Source organism: Salmo salar, chromosome 03 (assembly GCF_965601325.2).
Source record: "Salmo salar chromosome 03, fSalSal1, whole genome shotgun sequence".
NCBI lineage: Eukaryota > Metazoa > Chordata > Actinopteri > Salmoniformes > Salmonidae > Salmo > Salmo salar.
This window is the reverse complement of record NC_138293.1, coordinates 79,008,894-79,031,813: the sequence shown is the minus strand read 5'-3', so window position 1 is coordinate 79,031,813 and position 22,920 is coordinate 79,008,894. Positions and strand designations below refer to the sequence as shown.

Below are 22,920 nucleotides of genomic sequence, written 5' to 3'. Positions count from 1 at the left end.
AGGGACAGACGGAGAGGGAGAGGGAGAAAGAGGGAGAGAAATACATGGAGGGAGAGGGAGAGGGACAGATGGAGAGGGAGAGGGAGAAAGAGGGAGAGAAATACAGAGAGGGAGAGGGAGAAAGAGGATGAGAAATACAGAGAGGGAGAGGGAGAGGGACAGACGGAGAGGGAGAGGGTGAGGGAGAAAGAGGGAGAGAAATATGGAAAGGGAGAGGGACAAAGAGGGTGAGGGAGAGGGAGAAGGGAGAGACAGAGAGGGAGAGGGAGAGAAAGAGAGACAGACAGAGAGGGAGAGGGAGAAAGAGAGAGGGAGAGGGAGAGAGACAGATGGAGAGGGAGAAAGAGGGAGAGAAATACGTAGAGGGCGAGGGAGAGAGGGAGAAGGAGAGAGAGAAAGAGAAAGAGGGAGAGAAATATATAGAGGGAGAGGGAGATAGAGAAAGAGGGAGAGAAATACATAGAGGGAGAGGGACAGACGGAGAGGGAGAGGGAGAAAGAGGGAGAGAAATACATGGAGGGAGAGGGAGAGGGACAGATGGAGAAAGAGGGAGAGAAATACATGGAGGGAGAGGGAGAGGGACAGATGGAGAGGGAGAGGGAGAAAGAGGGAGAGAAATACAGAGAGGGAGAGGGAGAGAGGGAGAATGAGAGGGAGAAAGAGAAAGAGGGAGATAAATACAGAGAGGGAGAGGGAGAGGGACAGACGGAGAGGGAGAGGGTGAGGGAGAAAGAGGGAGAGAAATATGGAAAGGGAGAGGGACAAAGAGGGTGAGGAAGAGATACAAAGAGGAAGAGGGAGATAGATAGAGGGAGAGTGAGAGGGAGAGCGAAACCATTAGGCCAACCCAGCCATTTGCAGTGACTGCAGAGTGATCCAATAAAGAACTGAAGAAAAAATACATTTCAATGATGAGCAATTTCTTTTTAAATGGGCAATTTTAAGTCATTTCCTGAATTATATTGCAACCATAGCAAGACACATCTTGTTCTGACCCAGTCCATTACAAACCAGTTCTCCTTCCCATTGTACCTCCCTCCCTCTTTCCTCTTCCCTCCTCTCTCCAGTCTGCTCCCTCCCTCCTTCCTCCCACCACTCACCAGAGCCCTGCCCTCCAGGTTAGCCCTGCCCTCCAGGTTAGCCCTGCCCAGAGAGATGACACTGTTTTTGCGTGAGCCCAGAGCGAAAGTGAGCCTGTCGGCCGTGTACAGACCCGTGGGCGTTGGGGACAGGTCCAGGTGACCGTTGGGGGTTAGGGTGCAGATCTTAGGGTCTGGGAGAGAGAGGGGAAGGGGATGAGGAGAAGGAGAGGGGAGGAAGAGATAGAGAGAGATCGGAGGGATAGATGGAGTGAGAGAGCGAGAGAGAGAGAGAGAGAGAGCGAGAGAGAGAGAGAATCAGATAGAAAGAGTCAGCATGGAACTGCAAAGCACATCTTGGAAGATAAAAGAAAGTGGCATAGACTGACTAAGCACATTCTCAACCTAACCTGGTCTGACTAGCTCATGGAGGGCACTGTACGTTTGTACAGTAAGATACGTTTGGTTTGTGTATGTCCATAGGGAGGAGAAGAGAGTGGGAGAAGTTGTGTTGTAACTCATGTATTATTTAACATTTCTGCCGCTTCCATTTCAGAGAGATCAGGCTTGATCTGGGAAGCATTCCTAGCCTGGTCCCATCTGTTTGTGCTGCCTTCCTAACATTGGCCATTGTCACGGCAAACATGACTGTAGGATTTAGCAAAACTGCACAAATATATCTGGGAGCAGGCCAAAGCATTCTAGCATCAGTGACTGGTTTACTGTTAAAATCAGACTTTTACTCTGTACGATTAATACAGTACATCTATTCAAAATCATTCATACATCTTTTGAAAAAGGGAGGTTTGACATTAGCAATGGCCTTAATAGACTGGGTGAACTGTCCCCTTGGTGAGTTCTGATGCTTCCCTGACTCAATATAGAAGTCACTGAAATCTACCTTGTAGTGACCCTGTTCAGCCATTGCGGCTTTACAAGGCAGTGTTTCTACAGTTTCTACGGCTCTAAAAAGCAGTTTCTACAGTATAGTTTTATGCCTCTGAGCCATACCAGAGAGATGAAGAGAGTCCTTCAGCTTCTCAGAGTTCTCGTCAAAGTTACATGAGGACCTGTCGTCTTCGGAGTACGACCGGTTGGCATCCCCCTGTTTCCAGAGGAGAGAGGGAGAGAGGGAGAGAGGGAGAGAGGGGTAGAGGGGTAGAGGGAGAGAGGGGTGGAGGGAAGGAGCAAAAGAAAGAGCAATTAGAACTATGACAACAGCCACAGGCATATTTAAATAGAAAACGTCAATCTTACCTGGCCTCATTCTGAAAGTATCCGAGAGGTAGGCCATCTAAGTGACTTTTAAAGTTTTATCCCAGCCTTTATTTACTAAAAGCTACAGAGCCAGGCAGTCAGAGTCAGTTTCTTAACCTGTTGGGTCTAGGGGGCAGCATTTGCACGTCTGGATAAAAAAAATGTACCCGATTTAATCTGGTTACTAATCCTACCCAGTAACTAGAATATGCATATACTTATTATATATGGATAGAAAACACTCTAAAGTTTCCAAAACTGTTTGAATGGTGTCTGTGAGTATAACAGAACTCATTTGGCAGGCAAAACCCTGAGACATTTTCTGACAGGAAGTGGATACCTGATGTGTTGTATTGACTTTAAACCTCTCCCATTGAAAAACACAGGGGTTTAGGAATATTTTGGCACTTCCTATTGCTTCCACTAGATGTCACCAGCCTTTACAAAGTGTTTTGAGTCTTCTGGAGGGAGATCTGACCGAACAAGAGCCATGGAACGGTGATGTCCCATTAGACACCTGGCGCGCTACTTCATGTTGGGTACCCTCGTTCCAATACGTTATAAAAGGCTATGCATTCGTCCACCTTGAATATTATTCATGTTCTGGTTAAAAAAGGCCCTAATGATTTATGCTATACAAGGTTTGACATGTTTGAACGAACGGAAATATATTTTTTCCCCTCGTTCATGACGAGAAGTCCGGCTGGCTTACATCATGTGCTAACGAGACGGAGATTTTTGGACATAAATGATGAGCTTTTTTGAACAAAACTACATTCGTTATGGACCTGTGATACCTGGAAGTGACATCTGATGAAGAGAATCAAAGGTAATGGATTATTTACATAGTATTTTCGATTTTAGATCTCCCCAACATGACGTCTAGTCTGTATCGCAACGCGTATTTTTCTGGGCACAGTGCTCAGATTATTGCAAAGTGTGATTTCCCAGTAAGGTTATTTTTAAATCTGGCAAGTTGATTGCGTTCAAAAGATGTAAATCTATAATTCTTTAAATGACAATATAATATTTTACCAATGTTTTCTAATTTTAATTATTTAATTTGTGACGCTGACTTGACTGCCGGTTATTGGAGGGAAACGATTTCCTCAACATCAATGCCATAGTAAAACGCTGTTTTTGTATATAAATATGAACTTGATAGAACTAAAAATGCATGCATTGTCTAACATAATGTCCTAGGAGTGTCATCTGATGGAGATTGTAAAAGGTTAGTGTATCATTTTAGCTGGTTTTATGGTTTTGGTGACCCTGTCTTTGACTTGACAAAACATTACACACAACTCTTGTAAATGTACTGTCCTAACATACTCTAAATTTATGCTTTCGCCGTAAAACCTTTTTGAAATCGTAAAACGTGGTTAGATTAAGGAGATGTTTATCTTTCAAATGGTGTAACATAGTTGTATTTTTGAAAAATTTGAATTTTGACATTTATTTGGATTCAAATTTGCCGCTCTTGAAATGCACCTGCTGTTGATGGAGTGCACCACAGGTGGCACGCTAGCGTCCCACCTAGCCCCAAGAGGTTAAGTGCCCAATCTGCTCTTTAGCTAAGAGCTCTATCCAATCAGAACAGGTTACCACATCCTAGACTCAGACCACCCTTGCCTGTCTCATTAATGATTCATGTATCTCTGACAGACAGTTTTACCATACTGGAGCTAAGCCTGTTAGTGGAAATTCACCAACAATGGAGGACTAATAAAAGTTACAAAATCTCTGGTCTTACTTCAGCCTGAAAGCCCTCTACCAAGATGGCCACCAGCAGGTTGAAGAGGACGTAGTTGCCAAAGGTCATTAGAGCCACAAAGTAGAGAGCAGCACAGGGAGAGGTGGAGGCCATTCCATTATACAGCACCATGTTCCAGTCTTCCTGAGTCAGAATCTGGGGAATACAGCCTTTGGATTAAGTTATACAGTTTATACAGCTTTGCCATTCACATAAATGAACTGAACAGGGCCTGAAATATAACTTTGTGGTACCCCTTTCGAAATGTCCAGGAAACCACATTGAGTTGCACGTGAATGCAACTAAATGTGTGTGTGTGTTTCTGCCTGTGTGTGTGTTTCTGCCAGTGTGCGTGTGTGTTTGTGCGTGTGTGCGTGCGTGCACTTTCTATGCATTTGCATATGTGTGTGTGTTCTATACCTGAAACACAGTGACAATGGCCCACAGTAGAGAGTCAAAGTTCTTCCTGTCAGGAACAGTGTCTCCAGTCTCTGTCTTCAGACTGAACTTACAGCCAAAGATATGCATCCCCAGGATACTGGAATAGGACAGAGATATGTCAACTATAAACAGTAACATTCATTAGTTACGGCACGATACGCCTAACACACACACACACACACACACACACACACACACACACACACACACACACACACACACACACACACACACACACACACACACACACACACAGACACACACACACACACACACACACACACACACACACACACACACACACACACACACACACACACACACACACACACACACACACACACACACACACAGAAAAGTCAGCACCTTAATAAAACAGTAAGCAGTGTATTTGGGGCTTCTGGTTTTGAAAACATACACTTCCTACATGGAGAAGTAGCGCCTCAGAGCTTCTTCTAACCAGTGACAAGGGAAGGGCTGTGAATTGAACAGTGTAACACACCAGAGTGGATACAATACCCAAGGTGCCTTCAGGAGCGGCAGCAGGAATCAATAACATTCACAAATCCCAAGCAGCTACAGTGGGAAGATAGATAGGGTAGCGGGAGTCTGTTAGCTCACTCCATCGCTAGCCCACTACCATCTGATCAGTGCACTTATGTGAGATTGCAGTGCTGCAGGGTGTGTGTGTGTGTGTGTTTGTACGCGTGTCTCAATGAACACCAGGGGAATGCTCTCTGTTATTGCTCTCCTCTCCATCAATCACACTCTACTGCTTATAGTCCTGTCACTCAAACAAGGAGGCCATTGCTCTTCTGAAGCTGGAGGGGACTAGCCTCTACATTACTACCCTCACAGACAACACACACACAGACAGAGAGAGGAGCAGACAGAGAGAGGAGCAGACAGAGAGAGGAGCAGACAGAGAGAGGAGACAGACAGAGAGAGGAGACAGGCAGAGAGAGGAGAGGGACAGAGAGAGGAGACAGACAGAGAGAGGAGACAGACAGACAGAGAGAGGAGACAGACAGAGAGAGGAGACAGACAGAGAGAGGAGACAGACAGAGAGAGGAGACAGACAGAGAGAGGAGAGGGACAGAGAGAGGAGACAGACAGAGAGAGGAGACAGACAGAGAGAGGAGACAGACAGAAAGAGGAGAGGGACAGAGAGAGGAGACAGACAGAGAGAGGAGACAGACAGACAGAGAGAGGAGACAGACAGACAGAGAGAGGAGACAGACAGAGAGAGGAGACAGACAGAGAGAGGAGACAGACAGAGAGAGGAGAGGGACAGAGAGAGGAGACAAACAGAGAGAGGAGACAGACAGAGAGAGGAGACAGACAGAGAGAGGAGACAGACAGAGGAGACGGACAGAGAGAGGAGAGGGACAGAGAGAGGAGACAGACAGAGAGAGGAGACAGACAGAGAGAGGAGAGGGACAGAGAGAGGAGACAGACAGAGAGAGGAGACAGACAGAGAGAGGAGACAGACAGAAAGAGGAGAGGGACAGAGAGAGGAGACAGACAGAGAGAGGAGACAGACAGAGAGAGGAGACAGACAGAGAGAGGAGACAGACAGAGAGAGGAGACAGACAGAGAGAGGAGAGGGACAGAGAGAGGAGACAGATAGAGAGAGGAGACAGACAGACAGAGAGAGGAGACAGACAGATAGAGGAGCAGACAGAGAGAGGAGACAGACAGAGAGAGGAGACAGACAGAGAGAGGAGCAGACAGAGCGAAGAGACAGACAGGGGGAGGGACAGACACACACATGCCTATACCTGAAGATGAATATGAAGAGCATGAGGAGCATGCAGAAGGTGGCCACGTTGTCCATGGTCTTCATCAGCACCACCAGCTGTCTGCGTAGTGCTGGCATGAAGCGCACCAGCTTGATCACCCTCAACAGCCTGAAGGTCCTCAGGACAGACAGACCTCCATCAGACTGACCTATGATCTCACACACACTGCAGAGGGGAGGGAGTGATGGATGGAGGGATGAAACAGATGGATGCAGAAAGAGAGAATAGGGGAGGAGAGAGGAGAGAGAAGTGAGGAGTGAGGAGAGATGAGTGAGGAGTGAGGTGTGAGGTGTGAGGAGTTAGGAGAGAGGAGTGAGGAGTGAGGAGTAAGGAGAGATGAGAGAGGAGAGAGGAGTGAGGAGACAGGAGTGAGGTGTGAGGAGAAAGGGGAGAGGAGAGAGGAGAAAAGATGAGTCAGACAGGAAGAGAAAGGAAGAGAAGAAAATAGAAACAAATCCAGACAGCAACGTTTCCTAATTTCCCCTCTGATCCCAACTGAAACCATGGGGAACATTCAGCTGTCAGAATCTTCCAATGCCAACCCAAGCGCCCAAGGAGACAATCCATTATCCATCATTCTAACATTCCAACTGACATCCCAAAGCTGTGACATTCTGACATGGTAACTGTAACATCATTCCTGTAACGTTCTGGTAACATTCTGGTAACATAATTCCTGTAACATACTGGTAACGTTCTGGTAACATTCTGGTAACATAATTCCTGTAACATCCTGGTAACATTCTGGTAACATAATTCCTGTAACATTCTGGTAACATAATTCCTGTAACATACTGGTAACGTTCTGGTAACATTCTGGTAACCTAATTCCTGTAACATCCTGGTAACATTCTGGTAACATAATTCCTGTAACATTCTGGTAACATAATTCCTGTAACGTTCTGGTAACATTCTGGTAACATAATTCCTGTAAAGTTCTGGTAACATTCTGGTAACATAATTCCTGTAACATTCTGGTAACATTCTGGTAACATATTTCCTGTAACATTCTGGTAACATTCTGTGGTCATGTTGGGCAGGCCCCCCGACCTGATGATGACGATGATGCCGTCGAAGATGTTGTAGGGGTTCCTCAGGTAGGCGAAGAAGCCAAAGGCGGTCAGCTTGAGGATCATTTCCAGGGTGAACATACTGGTGAACACAATGTTACTGATCTCCAACACGTTAGTCAGCTCCTCCGGCTGGAAGGGGGAGACAAGATTCAAAAGAAATAGAACACAGAGAGAGAAACACATTTAAAGAGATGGAGGAATGAAGACAACAAGATATGGTAGGTTATTTTGGTATTGTTATTATAATACTTACAATTGAAAAATATGAAACTGCAGATAACCAACACAGCTTCAGTACTGAGACACCTGTACAAACCTGTCACATAGACTGCAACACAACACAAGCTATACAACTTGATATAGTGAGCTAAATCCAGCTCAGTGGCGCGGTAGCTTTTACCAATGAAAGCGAGAATAGAGACATATGAACACTGGCCTAAAATGTCATGTTATTGTTTTCAGAGAGACCGAGGGAGAGGGAGGGAGCAAAGGGATGTAGTGCAGCCATTTTCTGTCTGGAAGATTGTGCTTGGTTCGAAGCGGGATTAGTGCATGAACACACACACACACACACACACGTTAAAGCCTATCCCCACACTCCACAGTGTGCATGTGATATTGATCAGATTGTATCTGTGATCACCAGTGAAATCTGTGTATCAAAGACAGAAGACATACAGGCTAGCCAAGACACCCTTTCTTCTCCTCTAATCCTGTGTTCCTCTCTTCCCTCTCTCCATCACCCTCCCTCCATCTCCCTCTCTCTCTTTGTCTCATTACCAGACACTCCCATCTCTCTGTGATCAATATCTCTCCATGGATCAGCTCAGGGGAAGAAAACAAAAGAAGGAGAAGAACAGAGCCCCCCTCCACTGGCAGGCATGGTGGAGGAGATGAGGGGATGAAGAGAGGAGAGGATGAGATCTAGTGCTGACTGATTAACCCAAATGTCCTTATTTTGGGGGTTATTAAATAACTAATTGGCCAACGTCGGTTCAATTACTTGAAATCCATGAATTAATTTTTTGTGCGCTCAACGGGCCGTTTCTCTTTAGAGAAATCAAATCATTCACGAGAGAAATTAAGTCAAGAACTATGTGGGACGCTGGGCTGAAAGGAGTTTTCATTAGGTAAATATTCAACCTATTTCATGTAAACTATATTTTACATGTTTTTGTTGTGTAATTACTGTGTATAAAAGAAGCATGTACTGTATATGAAATGTGTGTAAATTTATATGTAACAAAAAAACTGTAAAAAATGTGTAATGCCCTGGCCATAGAGAGGGTTTTTTTGTTCTTTATTTTGGTTAGGCCAGGGTGTTACATTGGGTGGGCGTTCTATGTTCCTTTTTCTATGTTTTGGTATTTCTTTGTTTTGGGCCGTGTGTGGCTCCCAATCAGGCACAGCTGAAGCTCGTTGTTGCTCATTGGGAGTCACATATAAGGAGCATGTTTTTCCTTTGGGTTTTGTGGGTAATTGTTTCTGTTCAGTGTGTTTCCTGTCAGTACTGTTTGGCTGTCGGTTTTCCTGTTTTTTTTTTGTATAGTGTTCTCTTTGTTTGAATTAAATGTCAAGATGAACACTATCTCCGCTGCACCTTGGTCTTCTTCCGATGACAGCCCTTACAAAAATGTAAATATAAAACAAAGTTGCTTTTGTCCCCCTAAGAGGGGATTGGTCAATAAAAAAACATTTTTTTTAAATAAACATCTTTTCTATTTCATATTTTTCTCACCTATCTCCCTCCATGTTCCTTCTATCACCTTCTATCTCCCTCCATGTTCGTCTTCCTCCTATCACCTTCTATCTCCCTCCATGTTCGTCTTCCTCCTATCACCTTCTACGTATCTCCCTCCATGTTCCTCTCCCTCCTATCACCTTCTATCTCCCTCTATGTTCCTCTCCTTCCTATCACCTTCTATCTCCCTCCATGTTCGTCTTCCTCCTATCACCTTCTATCTCCCTCCATGTTCCTCTTCCTCCTATCACCTATCACCTTCTATCTCCCTCCATGTTCCTCTTCCTCCTATCACCTATCACCTTCTATCTCCCTCCATGTTCCTCTCCTTCCTATCACCTTCTATCTCCCTCCATGTTCCTCTCCCTCCTATCACCTTCTATCTCCCTCCATGTTCCTCTTCCTCCTATCAACCTCTATCTCCCTCCAATCACCTTCTATCTCCCTCCACGTTCCCCTCCCTCCCCTCCCTCCCTCCCTCCCTCCCTCCCTCCCTCCCTCCCCTCCCCTCCCTCCCTCCCTCCCTCTCCTCCCCTCTCACCTGTTTACCCTTTCATCTCTCCTTCCTGTCTTTCATTTCCTCCCTCACAGATACCTGCACCTCCCTGCCTGCACATCCCTCTCTCTCTCCCTCTCTTTTCTCCATCCCTCTCTCTTTGTAGTTCTCTTGTTTTTATCATTGAATGTTTACTGAATATAAATGCATAAGAAGCCCCCCCCCCCCCCTACACACACGCTGTATATACATGCTAATAGGGGAGCCTCTCAGTCATGCTACCATTGATGTGAAAGATGAATGCTGATGAGTCAGAGATGTAGTCACACACAACACACACACAAACACACACACATACACAGCAACTCTGAATGAAGACTACAAGTCAAAATCTGAAGGACATCTAGTGAAGGTCATATCCTCACTGTATGCTCTTAACACACGTCATGCAGTCCTTCCCATAGGGGATTGATCAAATAAAGTTTCAGTAAGCCCTGTTACCAAAGCGGGAAACACATACGCTTTCAGTTCTAGAACACAACCCCCTGGAATAACACTTACAAATCTACTGAAGAACACACACCGCCTCTGCCTCAGCCAAGAGAGACCATTGTGTAATGCTGTTGGAGTGTGTGGTGTGTGTGCAGTGTGTGTAATGAGGTTGGAGTGTGTGGGGTGTGTGTGTGTGTGTGTGTGTGTGTGTGTGTGTGTGTGTGTGTGTGTGTGTGTGTGTGTGTGTGTGTGTGTGTGTGTGTGTGTGTGTGTGTGTGTGTGTGTGTGTGTGTGTGTGTGTGTGTGTGGTGTGTAAGGCTGTTGGTGTGTGTGGTTGTGTGTGTGTGGTGTGTGTAATGCTGTTGGTGTGTGTGTGTGGTGTGTGTAATGCTGTGTGTGTGTGTGTGTGTGTGTGTGTGTGTGTGTGTGTGTGTGTGTGTGTGTGTGTGTGTGTGTGTGTGTGTGTGTGTGTGTGTGTGTGTGTGTGTGCACATTCATACAGGAATAGAGCAGAAAATGCTGCGTAACAGGAGTCTGCTCCCTCTTCTCTCTCGGTGAGTTCCTGTCCTCCTCTCCTCCTCTCCCCACATCCCTCTGTTATTTTTAGAGTCTTCAGAAATGAGAGAACCGACTCCTCTGCATGTTGTCAAGGAGTGAGGGGGTGGATGAGAGATGAAGACAGAGGGAGGGAGGGAGAGAGAGATGGAGGGAGACAGAATGGAGAAGGGAGAGGGAGAGGGAGGGATGGACAGAGACAGGGGAGGAGGGAGACAAAAAGAGGCAGGGAAAGGAGGGGTGTGAGACAGGAGGGAGGGAGGGAGAGAGATAGAGAAAGAGAGGGGTTGAGGGAGGTAGGAGTAGTTATGTAACAGCCAGGGTGGGTGTATTTTGGCATGAAGCTACCACACCCCTTCCACACAGGCAGCTCCCTCCCTTCCTCTCTTCCTCTGTCTCTCTCAGGAGAGAAGCCAGCCAGCCAGCCAGACAGCACCAAAAGCAGGTTGAGGTGTACCTACCTAGCTGTTTTCCAGTAATATTGTTGTGGTGGTCTATCGGGTGTATAATGGAACAATAAATTCCCATATTGATAGTGTTCCATGTACGTCACTGATATCCGACATCTAGTGACTTGTACTACTTGTGAGTCATCCATTGGACGAATCTCGACCTTGTTAGCCCACTAAGCTAAAGTCAATGGGTTAGCTTTGGGGACTGAAGAGCAATACGGTTGTTGTGCACATTGTGTATATGTGCTGTACTCCCTGATTGTGTTATAGTTGACCTTTTGTGGTTTTTCAATGCTGATAGTATTGATGAGAATAGTATATTTACCTGGTTGTGAGGTTCATGCTGATAGTATTGATGAGAATAGTATATTTACCTGGTTGTGGGGTTCATGCTGATAGTATTGATGAGAATAGTATATTTACCTGGTTGTGGGGTTCATGCTGATAGTATTGATGAGAATAGTATATTTACCTGGTTGTGGGGTTCATGCTGATAGTATTGATGAGAATAGTATATTTACCTGGTTGTGGGGTTCATGCTGATAGTATTGATGAGAATAGTATATTTACCTGGTTGTGGGGTTCATGCTGATAGTATTGATGAGAATAGTATATTTACCTGGTTGTGGGGTTCATGCTGATAGTATTGATGAGAATAGTATATTTACCTGGTTGTGGTGTTCATGCTGATAGTATTGATGAGAATAGTATATTTACCTGGTTGTGGGGTTCATGCTGATAGTATTGATGAGAATAGTATATTTACCTGGTTGTGGGGTTCATGCTGATAGTATTGATGAGAATAGTATATTTACCTGGTTGTGGTGTTCTATCCCCATGCTGATAGTATTGATGAGAATAGCGATCATGATTCCTCTGTTGAAGTATTTGCTCTCCACGATGCCCCAAAGTTTCTTCCTCATCTCATCCCACATGTCCTTACAGTGTCCAAAACACGACCTCCTCTTCCTCTTCTTCTTCACTCCCTCCCCCTCTTCCACTTTCTCCTCCAAGTGGTTCTCCTCCCTGTCCGTCTCCTCCACGGCCCCCTCCTCCTCCTCCCCATTAGCCGAGTCGCCCACAGCTCCCGCCCCTTCCCTGAGTGACAGTGCCGCAGCGCACTGAGGGCAGTCCTCTGTGTTCTGAGGGACGGCCAGGGCGATGGAGTTGCCCAGGGGTTGGGAGCTGTGGATTGGGTCCAGCTTGCTTTGGTGAGGACAGTGAGATTCTAATGAAAGATGGAGAGGGAGTGTGAGAAAGAATCAGCATGTCACTAACAGCATCAATAGACACTTTCACATTGTCGCACTATATCCATGAAAGCCAGCGTTTGCTAGCGCCAAAGAGGTTTGAAAGTCGAGAGATTAAACAAGACTCATCTCACTGGCTCACACCAAACAATGTGAAAGAGGCTAATATAATGTTAAAGTTAAAGTTTAGACATTTAGCAAAAACTCTCTCTCTCATACTCCCAACCGCTGCCTCCCACTTACGTCGTGGCTGCCTCAGGTGATGCCGTTCCCCTCCGTTCGCACTCCCTCCTCCTTCCCCTCCTCCTCTTCCTCCTCCTCTTCCTCTCCCTCTAGTGGGCGGTGGTGGCAGAGGCCTTCCCCTCAGTTGGTTATACAGGGCTACAGATCTCCTGCGGGCCTTGCGCAGCATGTGGCAGACCAGCTGGAAGAGCTCTTCGTAGCAGTCCCCCGGTTCATGCAGGCTGGCCAGGGTAGAGGAGGACAGGCACTGGGCCCGCTGCTCCTGCATCAGCTGGTGCTCCCGCTGCTTGGTCTCACTGAACTGGGTGGCGATGACCACCAGACACAGGTTGATCATGAAGAACGAGCCAATCTGTGAAGTGGTGGATAGTCAGAGGTGAGTTAGAAACACAGAGTTACTGTAGTGAGTGCTGAAGGCCAACCAGAAACACAGAGTTACTGTAGTGAGTGCTGAAGGCCAACCAGAAACACAGAGTTACTGTAGTGAGTGCTGAAGGCCAACCAGAAACACAGAGTTACTGTAGTGAGTGCTGAAGGCCAACCAGAAACACAGAGTTACTGTAGTGAGTGCTGAAGGCCAACCAGAAACACAGAGTTACTGTAGTGAGTGCTGAAGGCCAACCAGAAACACAGAGTTACTGTAGTGAGTGCTGAAGGCCAACCAGAAACACAGAGTTACTGTAGTGAGTGCTGAAGGCCAACCAGAAACACAGAGTTACTGTAGTGAGTGCTGAAGGCCAACCAGAAACACAGAGTTACTGTAGTGAGTGCTGGAGGCCACCCAGAAACACACAGATACAGACAGTGGAAGACCACTGGTAGTCTATAACGGGGTTGCTGGTCAACGCACACAAGATTCACTTTTTGGCTTTGAGATGAGTGAATAACAATCAGGGGGACCCCAGGCCTCCAGACATATCTTGAGGTACTTCATTAGGTTTACCTCTACTGCAGACTGAGGGAAAGAGGACGATGATAATAGATGGAGAGTAGAGAGGCCAGAGCCAAAGAGGAGGTGGAAGAGAGTAGGAGGGCAAATACATAGAGCAGGACTTTATTTTAGTGATGGCCAGAGGAGTAACACATTATACTAACAAATGACAACCAGAATATCTCTAACACATTAGACAATCATTCCTGCATCATTAGAATCAAGATCTGCCTCTGGTCTCATCACTTGGAAGTTAGATGTAAACAGTATGTCTCCTTCAGTATTGGTCGACCACCTTCTACCCATCCGAATATACAGTATACACTGTTGCTGTTTTTTCCTCTCAAGTTAGCATTGATGCTAATAAAGTGTGCTGTTTGTGTGCTGTTTCCCCCTTAGCGATGCTAGTGTGATGTTAGCACTCATTCTAAAGGTCTAGGGAGGCTGTAGTTTCTAACAGAGTGTTATCAGGAGAGACAGAAAAAATAAATAAAAGATGATACCCAATGCAAGTAGACACAATGTCTCACTCTGTTTATAATACTCTCTCTCTCTGTTTATAATACTCTCTCTCTCTGTTTATAATACTCTCTCTCTCTGTTTATAATACTCTCTGTTTATAATACTCTCTGTTTATAATACTCTCTCTCTCTGTTTATAATACTCTCTCTCTGTTTATAATACTCTCTCTGTTTATAATACTCTGTTTACAATACTCTCTGTTTATAATACTCTCTGTTTATAATACTCTCTGTGTTTATAATACTCTCTCTCTGTATATAATACTCTCTCTCTGTTTATAATACTCTCTCTCTCTGTTTATAATACTTTCTCTCTCACTCTGTTTATAATACTCTCTCTCTCTCTGTTTATAATACTCTCTCTCTCTCTGTTTATAATACTCTCTCTCTCTCTGTTTATAATACTCTCTGTTTACAATACTCTCTCTCTCTCTGTTTATAATACTGTCTCTCTCTCTGTTTATAATACTCTCTCTCGCTCTCTCTCTCTCTGTTTATAATACTCTCTCTGTTTATAATACTCTCTCTCTCTGTTTATGATACTCTCTCTCTCTGTTTATAATACTCTCTTTGTTTATAATACTCTCTCTCTGTTTATAATACTCTCTCTCTGTTTATAATACTCTCTCTCTCTGTTTATAATACTCTCTCTCTGTTTATAATACTCTCTCTCTCTCTCTCTCGTTTATAATACTCTCTCTCTCTGTTTATAATACTCTCTCTCTATATAATACTCTCTCTCTGTTTATAATACTCTCTCTCTCTGTTTATAATACTTTCTCTCTCACTCTGTTTATAATACTCTCTCTCTGTTTATAATACTCTCTCTCTCTGTTTATAATACTCTCTCTCTCTCTGTTTATAATACTCTCTGTTTATAATACGCTCTCTCTCTGTTTATAATACTGTCTCTCGCTCTCTCTCTCTCTGTTTATAATACTCTCTCTGTTTATAATACTCTCTCTCTCTGTTTATGATACTCTCTCTCTGTTTATAATACTCTCTCTCTGTTTATAATACTCTCTCTCTGTTTATAATACTCTCTCTCTCTGTTTATAATACTCTCTCTCTCTGTTTATAATACTCTCTCTCTCTGTTTATAATACTCTCTCTGTTTATAATACTCTCTCTCTGTTTATAATACTCTCTCTCTCTCTGTTTATAATACTCTCTCTCTCTGTTTATAATACTCTCTCTCGCTCTCTCTCTGTTTATAATACTATCTCTCTGTTTATAATACTCTCTCTCTCTCTGTTTATAATACTCTCTCTCTGTGTTTATAATACTATCTCTCTGTTTATAATACTCTCTCTCTCTGTTTATAATACTGTCTCTCTCTCTGTTTATAATACTCTCTCTCGCTCTCTCTCTGTTTATAATACTCTCTCTGTTTATAATACTCTCTCTCTCTGTTTATGATACTCTCTCTCTGTTTATAATACTCTCTCTGTTTATAATACTCTCTCTCTGTTTATAATACTCTCTCTCTCTGTTTATGATACTCTCTCTCTGTTTATAATACTCTCTCTGTTTATAATACTCTCTCTCTGTTTATAATACTCTCTCTCTGTTTATAATACTCTCTCTCTCTCTGTTTATAATATTCTCTCTCTCTGTTTATAATACTCTCTCTCTCTCTCTCTCTGTTTATAATACTATCTCTCTGTTTATAATACTCTCTCTCTCTCTGTTTATAATACTCTCTCTCTGTGTTTATAATACTATCTCTCTGTTTATAATACTCTCTCTCTCTGTTTATAATACTGTCTCTCTCTCTGTTTATAATACTCTCTCTCGCTCTCTCTCTGTTTATAATACTCTCTCTGTTTATAATACTCTCTCTCTCTGTTTATGATACTCTCTCTCTGTTTATAATACTCTCTCTGTTTATAATACTCTCTCTCTGTTTATAATACTCTCTCTCTCTGTTTATGATACTCTCTCTCTGTTTATAATACTCTCTCTGTTTATAATACTCTCTCTCTGTTTATAATACTCTCTCTCTGTTTATAATACTCTCTCTCTCTCTGTTTATAATATTCTCTCTCTCTGTTTATAATACTCTCTCTCTCTGTTTATAATACTATCTCTGTTTATAATACTCTCTCTCTCTCTCTCTGTTTATAATACTCTCTCTCTCTGTGTTTATAATACTATCTCTATGTTTATAATACTCTCTCTCTCTCTCTGTTTATAATACTCTCTCTCTCTCTGTTTATAATACTATCTCTCTGTTTATAATACTCTCTCTCTCTTTCTCTGTTTATAATACTCTCTCTTTCTCTCTCTCTCTGTGTGTGAGTCAGAAAAGAGAGAACGTCTGTATTCTCTATCCTTCTCCCCAACTTGCCCCTCATAAGCATTGGATTGGTGAAACCATAATCCTTACACCAGTCCATTTCTTCTAAATCCATGCAAGGGAAGTGAACGATAGCACAGAATGCACAGAATGGGGGAAAGGGGAGAGAAGCCCAGGAGTTCATCTGGCCCTTGGCTGACCCTGTGGGGTGATGAAGTGTTATCTGACAGGTAGACTGCAGGGCAGGAAGGGGTGTATTGAGTTGCTAGGTTCTGCTGCACAGCTTCACTCTCCTGATCAAACCAACAGGAGAGATAGACAACCCACTGAACCCCACCCAGAAAAAGGGTAGCTATACGCACCTCTGTGGCCTTCCAAACATCACACACATCTGCTATATTCACATGCAAATTGTATTGTATTCAAAGTTTGTAATTTCCACAGACTTGATTTGGCCTTACAAAAAATGAATCAACCCCTACAAGAAATGTCCAGAGGGAAGAGAGGAAAGAGAGAGGTGAGAATAGAGTAGATGTCACATCCTGACCAGTATAAGGGGTTATTTGTTATTGTAGTTTGGTCAGGACGTGGCAGGGGGTATTTGTTTAGAGTGTTTCGGGGTTTGTTGGGCTATGTGTTTATGTAGAGGGGTGTTTGTTTAGCGTGTTCCGGGGTTTTTGGTTATGTTCTATGTTAGTATATTTCTATGTTCTGGGTCTAGTCTTTTTAGTTCTATGTTTAGGGTTATTGGTTTGACCTTCAATTGGAGGCAGCTGTTCTTCGTTGCCTCTGATTGAAGGTCCTATATAGAGGGGTGTTTTTGTAATGGGTTTTGTGGGAAGTTGTTTTTGCATAGCTGTGTGTAGCCTGCATTACTGTTCGTTCGTTTTCTTGTTTTGCTTTTTCAGTGTTCTAATAAAAGTTGAAATGAGCACTCAACTCGCTGCGCCTTGGTCCATTACATATGTCGAACGTTACAGTAGAGAAGATAGGAAGGGAGAAGAGGAGAAGAGAGAAGAGAGGAGAGGAAAGATAGGAGAGGAGAGTGAGCAAAGCTGTGTGCCAGGCAGCCTCTAAATCTTCACAGCAGACTGTAGAAGAGAGAGAGAGAGAGAGGAGAGAGAAGAGAAGAGGGAGAGAAGAGGGAAGGAAGGACAGGAGAAGAGAGGACAGAGATATGTAGAGAGAAGTGGAGAAGGGAGTAGAGAGGACAGAGATATGTAGAGAGAAGAGGAGAAGGGAGTAGAGTGGACAGACATATGTAGAAAGAAGAGGAGAAGGGAGTAGAGAGGACAGAGATACGTAGAGAGAAGAGGAGAAGGGAGTAGAGAGGACAGAGATATGTAGAGAGAAGAGGAGAAGGGAGTAGAGAGGACAGAGATATGTAGAGAGAAGAGGAGAAGGGAGTAGAGAGGACAGAGATATGTAGAGAGAAGAGGAGAAGGGAGTAGAGTGGACAGACATATGTAGAAAGAAGAGGAGAAGGGAGTAGAGAGGACAGAGATACGTAGAGAGAAGAGGAGAAGGGAGTAGAGAGGACAGAGATATGTAGAGAGAAGAGGAGAAGGGAGTAGAGAGGACAGAGATATGTAGAGAGAAAAGGAGAAGGGAGTAGAGAGGACAGAGATATGTAGAGAGAAGAGGAGAAGGGAGTAGAGAGGACAGAGATATGTAGAGAGAAGAGGAGAAGGGAGTAGAGAGGACAGAGATATGTAGAGAGAAGGGGAGGGGAAGGCTCCATCTGTGATCCTAGTTCAGGGCTGGTCTGCAGGTGTGTGGGGCCTTTGATTCACCTCCAGACAGGTGTGTGTGTGTGTGTGCGCGTGGTGTGTGTGTGTGTGTGTGTGTGTGTGTGTGTGTGTGTGTGTGTGTGTGTGTGTGTGCATAATGCAGTAATAATGTGAATCAGTGATATTGGACTTTCTGGTGATTAGGACCAGTGTAGCCTGCTGATCAGAATCACTAATCACACGCAGGCACTCACACACACACACACACACAATGTCAACTATCTGTTTGACTGCAGTAAGATTGGAGGTCAAACTTCAGAGTCTGTAAGTTCATTACAGTAGAGCTCACTGATAGGATCATCTGACCACCTTTGATTTATACCTCCACTTAATACCAGCCCTTAATATAGAGGGAAGGAGAGAGGGGGAGAAAGAGAGGAAAACAGAGAGAGAGAGAGAGAGAGAGAGAGGAAGAAAAAAGAGCCAGAGAGAGAAAGAGGGAGAGCGATAGAGGGAGAGAGAAACAAAGAGAGAGAGAGAGAGTAGACAGACCTGGCTCTCAAAAGAAAGGCTATGTGCACACTGCCCACAAAATGAGGTGGAAACTGGGCTGCACTTCCTAACCTCCTGCCAAATGTATGACCATATCAGAGAGACATATTTCCCTCAGATTACACAGATCCACAAAGAATTCACAAATAAATCCAATTTTGATAAACTCCCATATCTACTGGGTGAAATACCACTGTGTGCCATGACAGCAGCAAGATTTGTGACCTGTTGCCACAATAAAAGGGCAACCAGTGAAGAACAAACACCATTGTAAATACAACTCATATTTATGTTGATTTATTTTCCCTTTTGTACTTTAACCATTTGTACATCGTTACAACACTGTATATAGACATAACATGACATTTGAAATGTCTCTATTCTATTGAAACCTTTGTAAGTGTAATGTTTAGTGTTAATTTTTTATTGTTTATTTCACTTTTGTTTATTATCTATTTCATTTCCTTTGGCAATGTAAAGACATGTTTTCCATGCTAGTAAAGCCCTTTGAATTGAATTGAGAGAGACAGAGAGAGAGAGTGAGAACGAGAGATCGAGAGAGAGTGAGAATGAGAGATCGAGAGCGAGAGAGAATGAGAGATCGAGAGCGAGAGAAAGAGCAAGAGAGAGAGAGAGAGAGAGAGAGAGAGAGAGAGAGAGAGAGAGAGAGAGAAAGAGAGAGAGAGTGAGAGAGTGAGAGAGAGAAAGAGAGAGAGAGAGAGAGAGAGAGAGAGAGAGAGAGAGAGAGAGAGAGAGAGAGAGAGAGAGAGAGAGAGAGAAAGAGAGAGAGAGAGAGAGAGAGAGAGAGAGAGAGAGAGAGAGAGAAAGACTGCTGGAGAGATGGAGAAAATAAGAAAAGAACCAAGGTGGCTTTGAGATGAGTGAATAACAATCAGGGGGACCCCAGGCCTCCAGACATATCTTGAGGTACTTCATTAGGTTTACCTCTACTGCAGACTGAGGGAAAGAGGACGATGATAATAGATGGAGAGTAGAGAGGCCAGAGCCAAAGAGGAGGTGGAAGAGAGTAGGGGGGCAAATACATAGAGCAGGACTTTATTTTAGTGATGGCCAGAGGAGTAACACATTATACTAACAAATGACAACCAGAATATCTCTAACACATTAGACAATCATTCCTTCATCAATAGAATCAAGATCTGGATGGCTCTAACTAAGAACAACACACAGTAGCCCACAGAGTCAGCTCCACTCCCACCGTGCCTAAGGAGTCTTCACACAGGGATAAAGGGCCACTCAACAGTAGGATACATTGTTCCTAGACAGTGATCTATGGTCAGTTGTACTTCTTTCTCCCTAATGTTACATTAAAGCTTTTGGGAGGGTAAGCTGATCCTAGATCTGTGACTATGGGAATAACTGCCAGTCATCAGTCAGTTGCCGAGCAACAGGTTAACATGACTGCGATTGGAGCTGATAGAGGAAGATGAGAACTTGGCAGGAAGATACAGAAAAAGTTCAGACACGCCCACACAGGTTGAAGCCAATCGAGTTGCTGCATTATCCCCAGACAGACGTGACTATGCTGCGATTGGACGCCTGTCTCCAGGTCTCGAAGGATGCTGACAATCAGAATGCCAATGTCAGCCTCTGTTTCAGACTGCCAACCAAGTGAACGCGTATGTATTCACACACCACCGTGACGCAATCATGTTAGTATGATTAGGCCTATTTAATGGTAAAGTGATATTCTGCCTGGCATTCAATACAACTCGCAATATATTTGTTTACGCATTGTGTTTAGAAACTCCTGCCCACACACACAGCCACTTCTTATTCTGATCAACAGGAAGCATATACAGTTGAAGTCGGAAGTTTACATACACCTTAACCAAATACATTTAAACTCAATTTTTCACAATTCCTGACATTTAATGGTAGTAAAAATTCCCTGTCTTAGGTCAGTTAGGATCACCACTTTATTTTAAGAATGTGCAATGTCAGAATAATAGTAGAGAGAATTATTTATTTCAGCTTTTATTTCTTTCATCACATTCCCAGTGGGTCAGAAGTTTACATACTCTCAATTAGTATTTGGTAGCATTTACTTTCAATTGTTTAACTTCGGTCAAATGTTTTGGGTAGCCTTCCACAAGCTTCCCACAATAAGTTGGGTGAATGTTGGCCCATTCCTCCTGACAGAGCTGGTGTAACTGATTCAGGTTTGTAGGCCTCCTTGCTCGCACACGCTTTTTCAGTTCTGCCCACAAATGTTCTATAGGATTGAAGTCAGGGCTCAGTGATGGCCACTCCAATACCTTGACTTTGTTGTCTTTAAGCCATTTTGCCACAACTTTGGAAGTATGCTTGGGATCATTGTCCATTTGGAAGACACATTTGCGACCAAGCTTTAACTTCCTGACCGATGTCTTGAGATGTTGCTTCAATATATCCACACAATTCTCCTGCCTCATGATGCCATCTATTTGGTGAAGTGCACCAGTCCCTTCTGCAGCAAAGCACCCCCACAACATGATGCTGCCACCCCCGTGCTTCATGGTTGGGATGGTGTTCTTCGGCTTGCAAGCCTCCCCTTTTTCCTCCAAACATAACGATGGTCATTATGGCCAAACAGTTCTATTTTTGTTTCATCAGACCAGAGGACATTTCTCCAAAAAGTATGATCTTTGTCTCCATGTGCAGTTGCAAAACGTAGTCCAGCTTTTTTAAGGCAGTTTTGGAGCAGTGGCTTCTTCCTTGCTGAGCGGCCTTTCAGGTTATGTTGATATAGGACTTGTTTTACAGTGGATATAGATACTTTGTACCTGTTTCCTCCAGCATCTATACAAGGTCCTTTGCTGTTGTTCTGGGATTGATTTGCACTTTTCGCACCAAAGTACGTTCATCTCTAGGAGACAGAACGCATCTCCTTCCTGAGCGGTATGACGGCTGTGTGGTCCCATGGTGTTTATACTTGCGTACTATTGTTTGTACAGATGAACGTGGCACCTTCAGGCATTTGGACATTTCTACCAAGAATGAACCAGACTTGTGGAGTTCTACAATTTTTTCTGAGGTCTTGGCTGATTTATTTCGATTTTCCTATGATGTCAAGCAAAGAGGCACTGAGTTTGAAGGTAGGCCTTGAAATACATCCACAGGTACACCTCCAATTGACTCAAATGATGTCCATTAGCCTATCAGAAGCTTCTAAAGCCATGACATCATTTTCTGGAATTTTCCAAGCAGTTTAAAGGCACAGTCAATTTAGTGTATGTAAACTTCTGACCCACTGGAATTGTGATACAGTGAATTATAAGTGATATAATCTGTCTGTAAACAATTGTTGGAAAAATGACTTGTGTCATGCACAAAGTAGATGTCCTAACCAACTTGCTAAAACTATAGTTTGTTAACATGAAATTTGTGGAGTGGTTGAAAAACAACTTCTAATGTCTCCAACCTAAAAACCTGTATGTAAACTTCCGACTTCAACTGTACCTGTGAAAGGAGTCTACCTCTTTGCGGTAGTAAGTTTTACAGAAACCCAAACCATTCCATGATTTTATTTAACCATTCAAAACGAGCTACTGCAATGCTGGTTTGATTGAATTGAACACAAACTCAAGAGACTAGAAAAGATCCCCTGCTCCTGTTGGTGGTGATGACATTGAGGGGTCTCTGCATGGTAATAATGTGCATGTGTTGATAGAGGGGAGGGTCTGGAGAGGAGCTGCTCTGTGGTCGTACAGATAAGAGCATGAATCCAACAGGTTTATGACTGTCCTCTCAAAAAGCTAACCAATAACAGTCTTTCTTTAATTTAACTAGGCAAGTCAGTTAAGAACAAATTGTTATTTACAATGACGGCCTACCCTGGCCAAAGCCTAACCCATGACAATGCTGGGCGAATTGTGCTCCGCCCTATGGGACTCCCAATCACAGCCGGTTGTGATACAGCCTGGACTCAAACCAGGGTGTGTAGTGACACCTCTAGCACTGAAATGCAGTGCCTTAGACCGCTGCGCCACTCGGGAGCCCCTAGTCTAACTGTATAGTATTACTGATGAATCACAATTATGTTTCCCTCACAAGCTTATTTGAGAATGCGAACAACGTATATGATCTCGTCTCCTTTCCTTCAAATAATTACCCATAATTCACAGCAGTCACTTCCTCTGAGTCCTGAGAGGGCCATCTGGCAATGCATGCTGGGATATGAACACATGATGACATGGCATCACCTTGGGGACAGCATGTCTCTCTGTTAGGATCACAAGTATGTGTGTGTG

The 22,920-nt window shown here is 43.8% G+C and overlaps 1 protein-coding gene across 1 annotated transcript in view; it reads right to left on the bottom strand.

Annotated features, from left to right (window-relative positions):
- LOC106606743 (voltage-dependent T-type calcium channel subunit alpha-1I-like) overlaps positions 1-22,920 on the bottom strand; it is a 143,023-nt gene that overhangs the window by 66,552 nt on the left and 53,551 nt on the right. Inside the window, exons 7-14 of the mRNA XM_045715479.2 lie at positions 12,635-12,986; positions 11,957-12,369; positions 7,383-7,534; positions 6,312-6,497; positions 4,510-4,627; positions 4,090-4,245; positions 2,091-2,184; positions 1,101-1,273 (exon numbers count right to left, since the gene is read on the bottom strand). Coding sequence (XP_045571435.2) covers positions 1,101-1,273; positions 2,091-2,184; positions 4,090-4,245; positions 4,510-4,627; positions 6,312-6,497; positions 7,383-7,534; positions 11,957-12,369; positions 12,635-12,986 — 1,644 coding nt within the window. The remainder of the gene's footprint in view (positions 1-1,100; positions 1,274-2,090; positions 2,185-4,089; positions 4,246-4,509; positions 4,628-6,311; positions 6,498-7,382; positions 7,535-11,956; positions 12,370-12,634; positions 12,987-22,920) is intronic.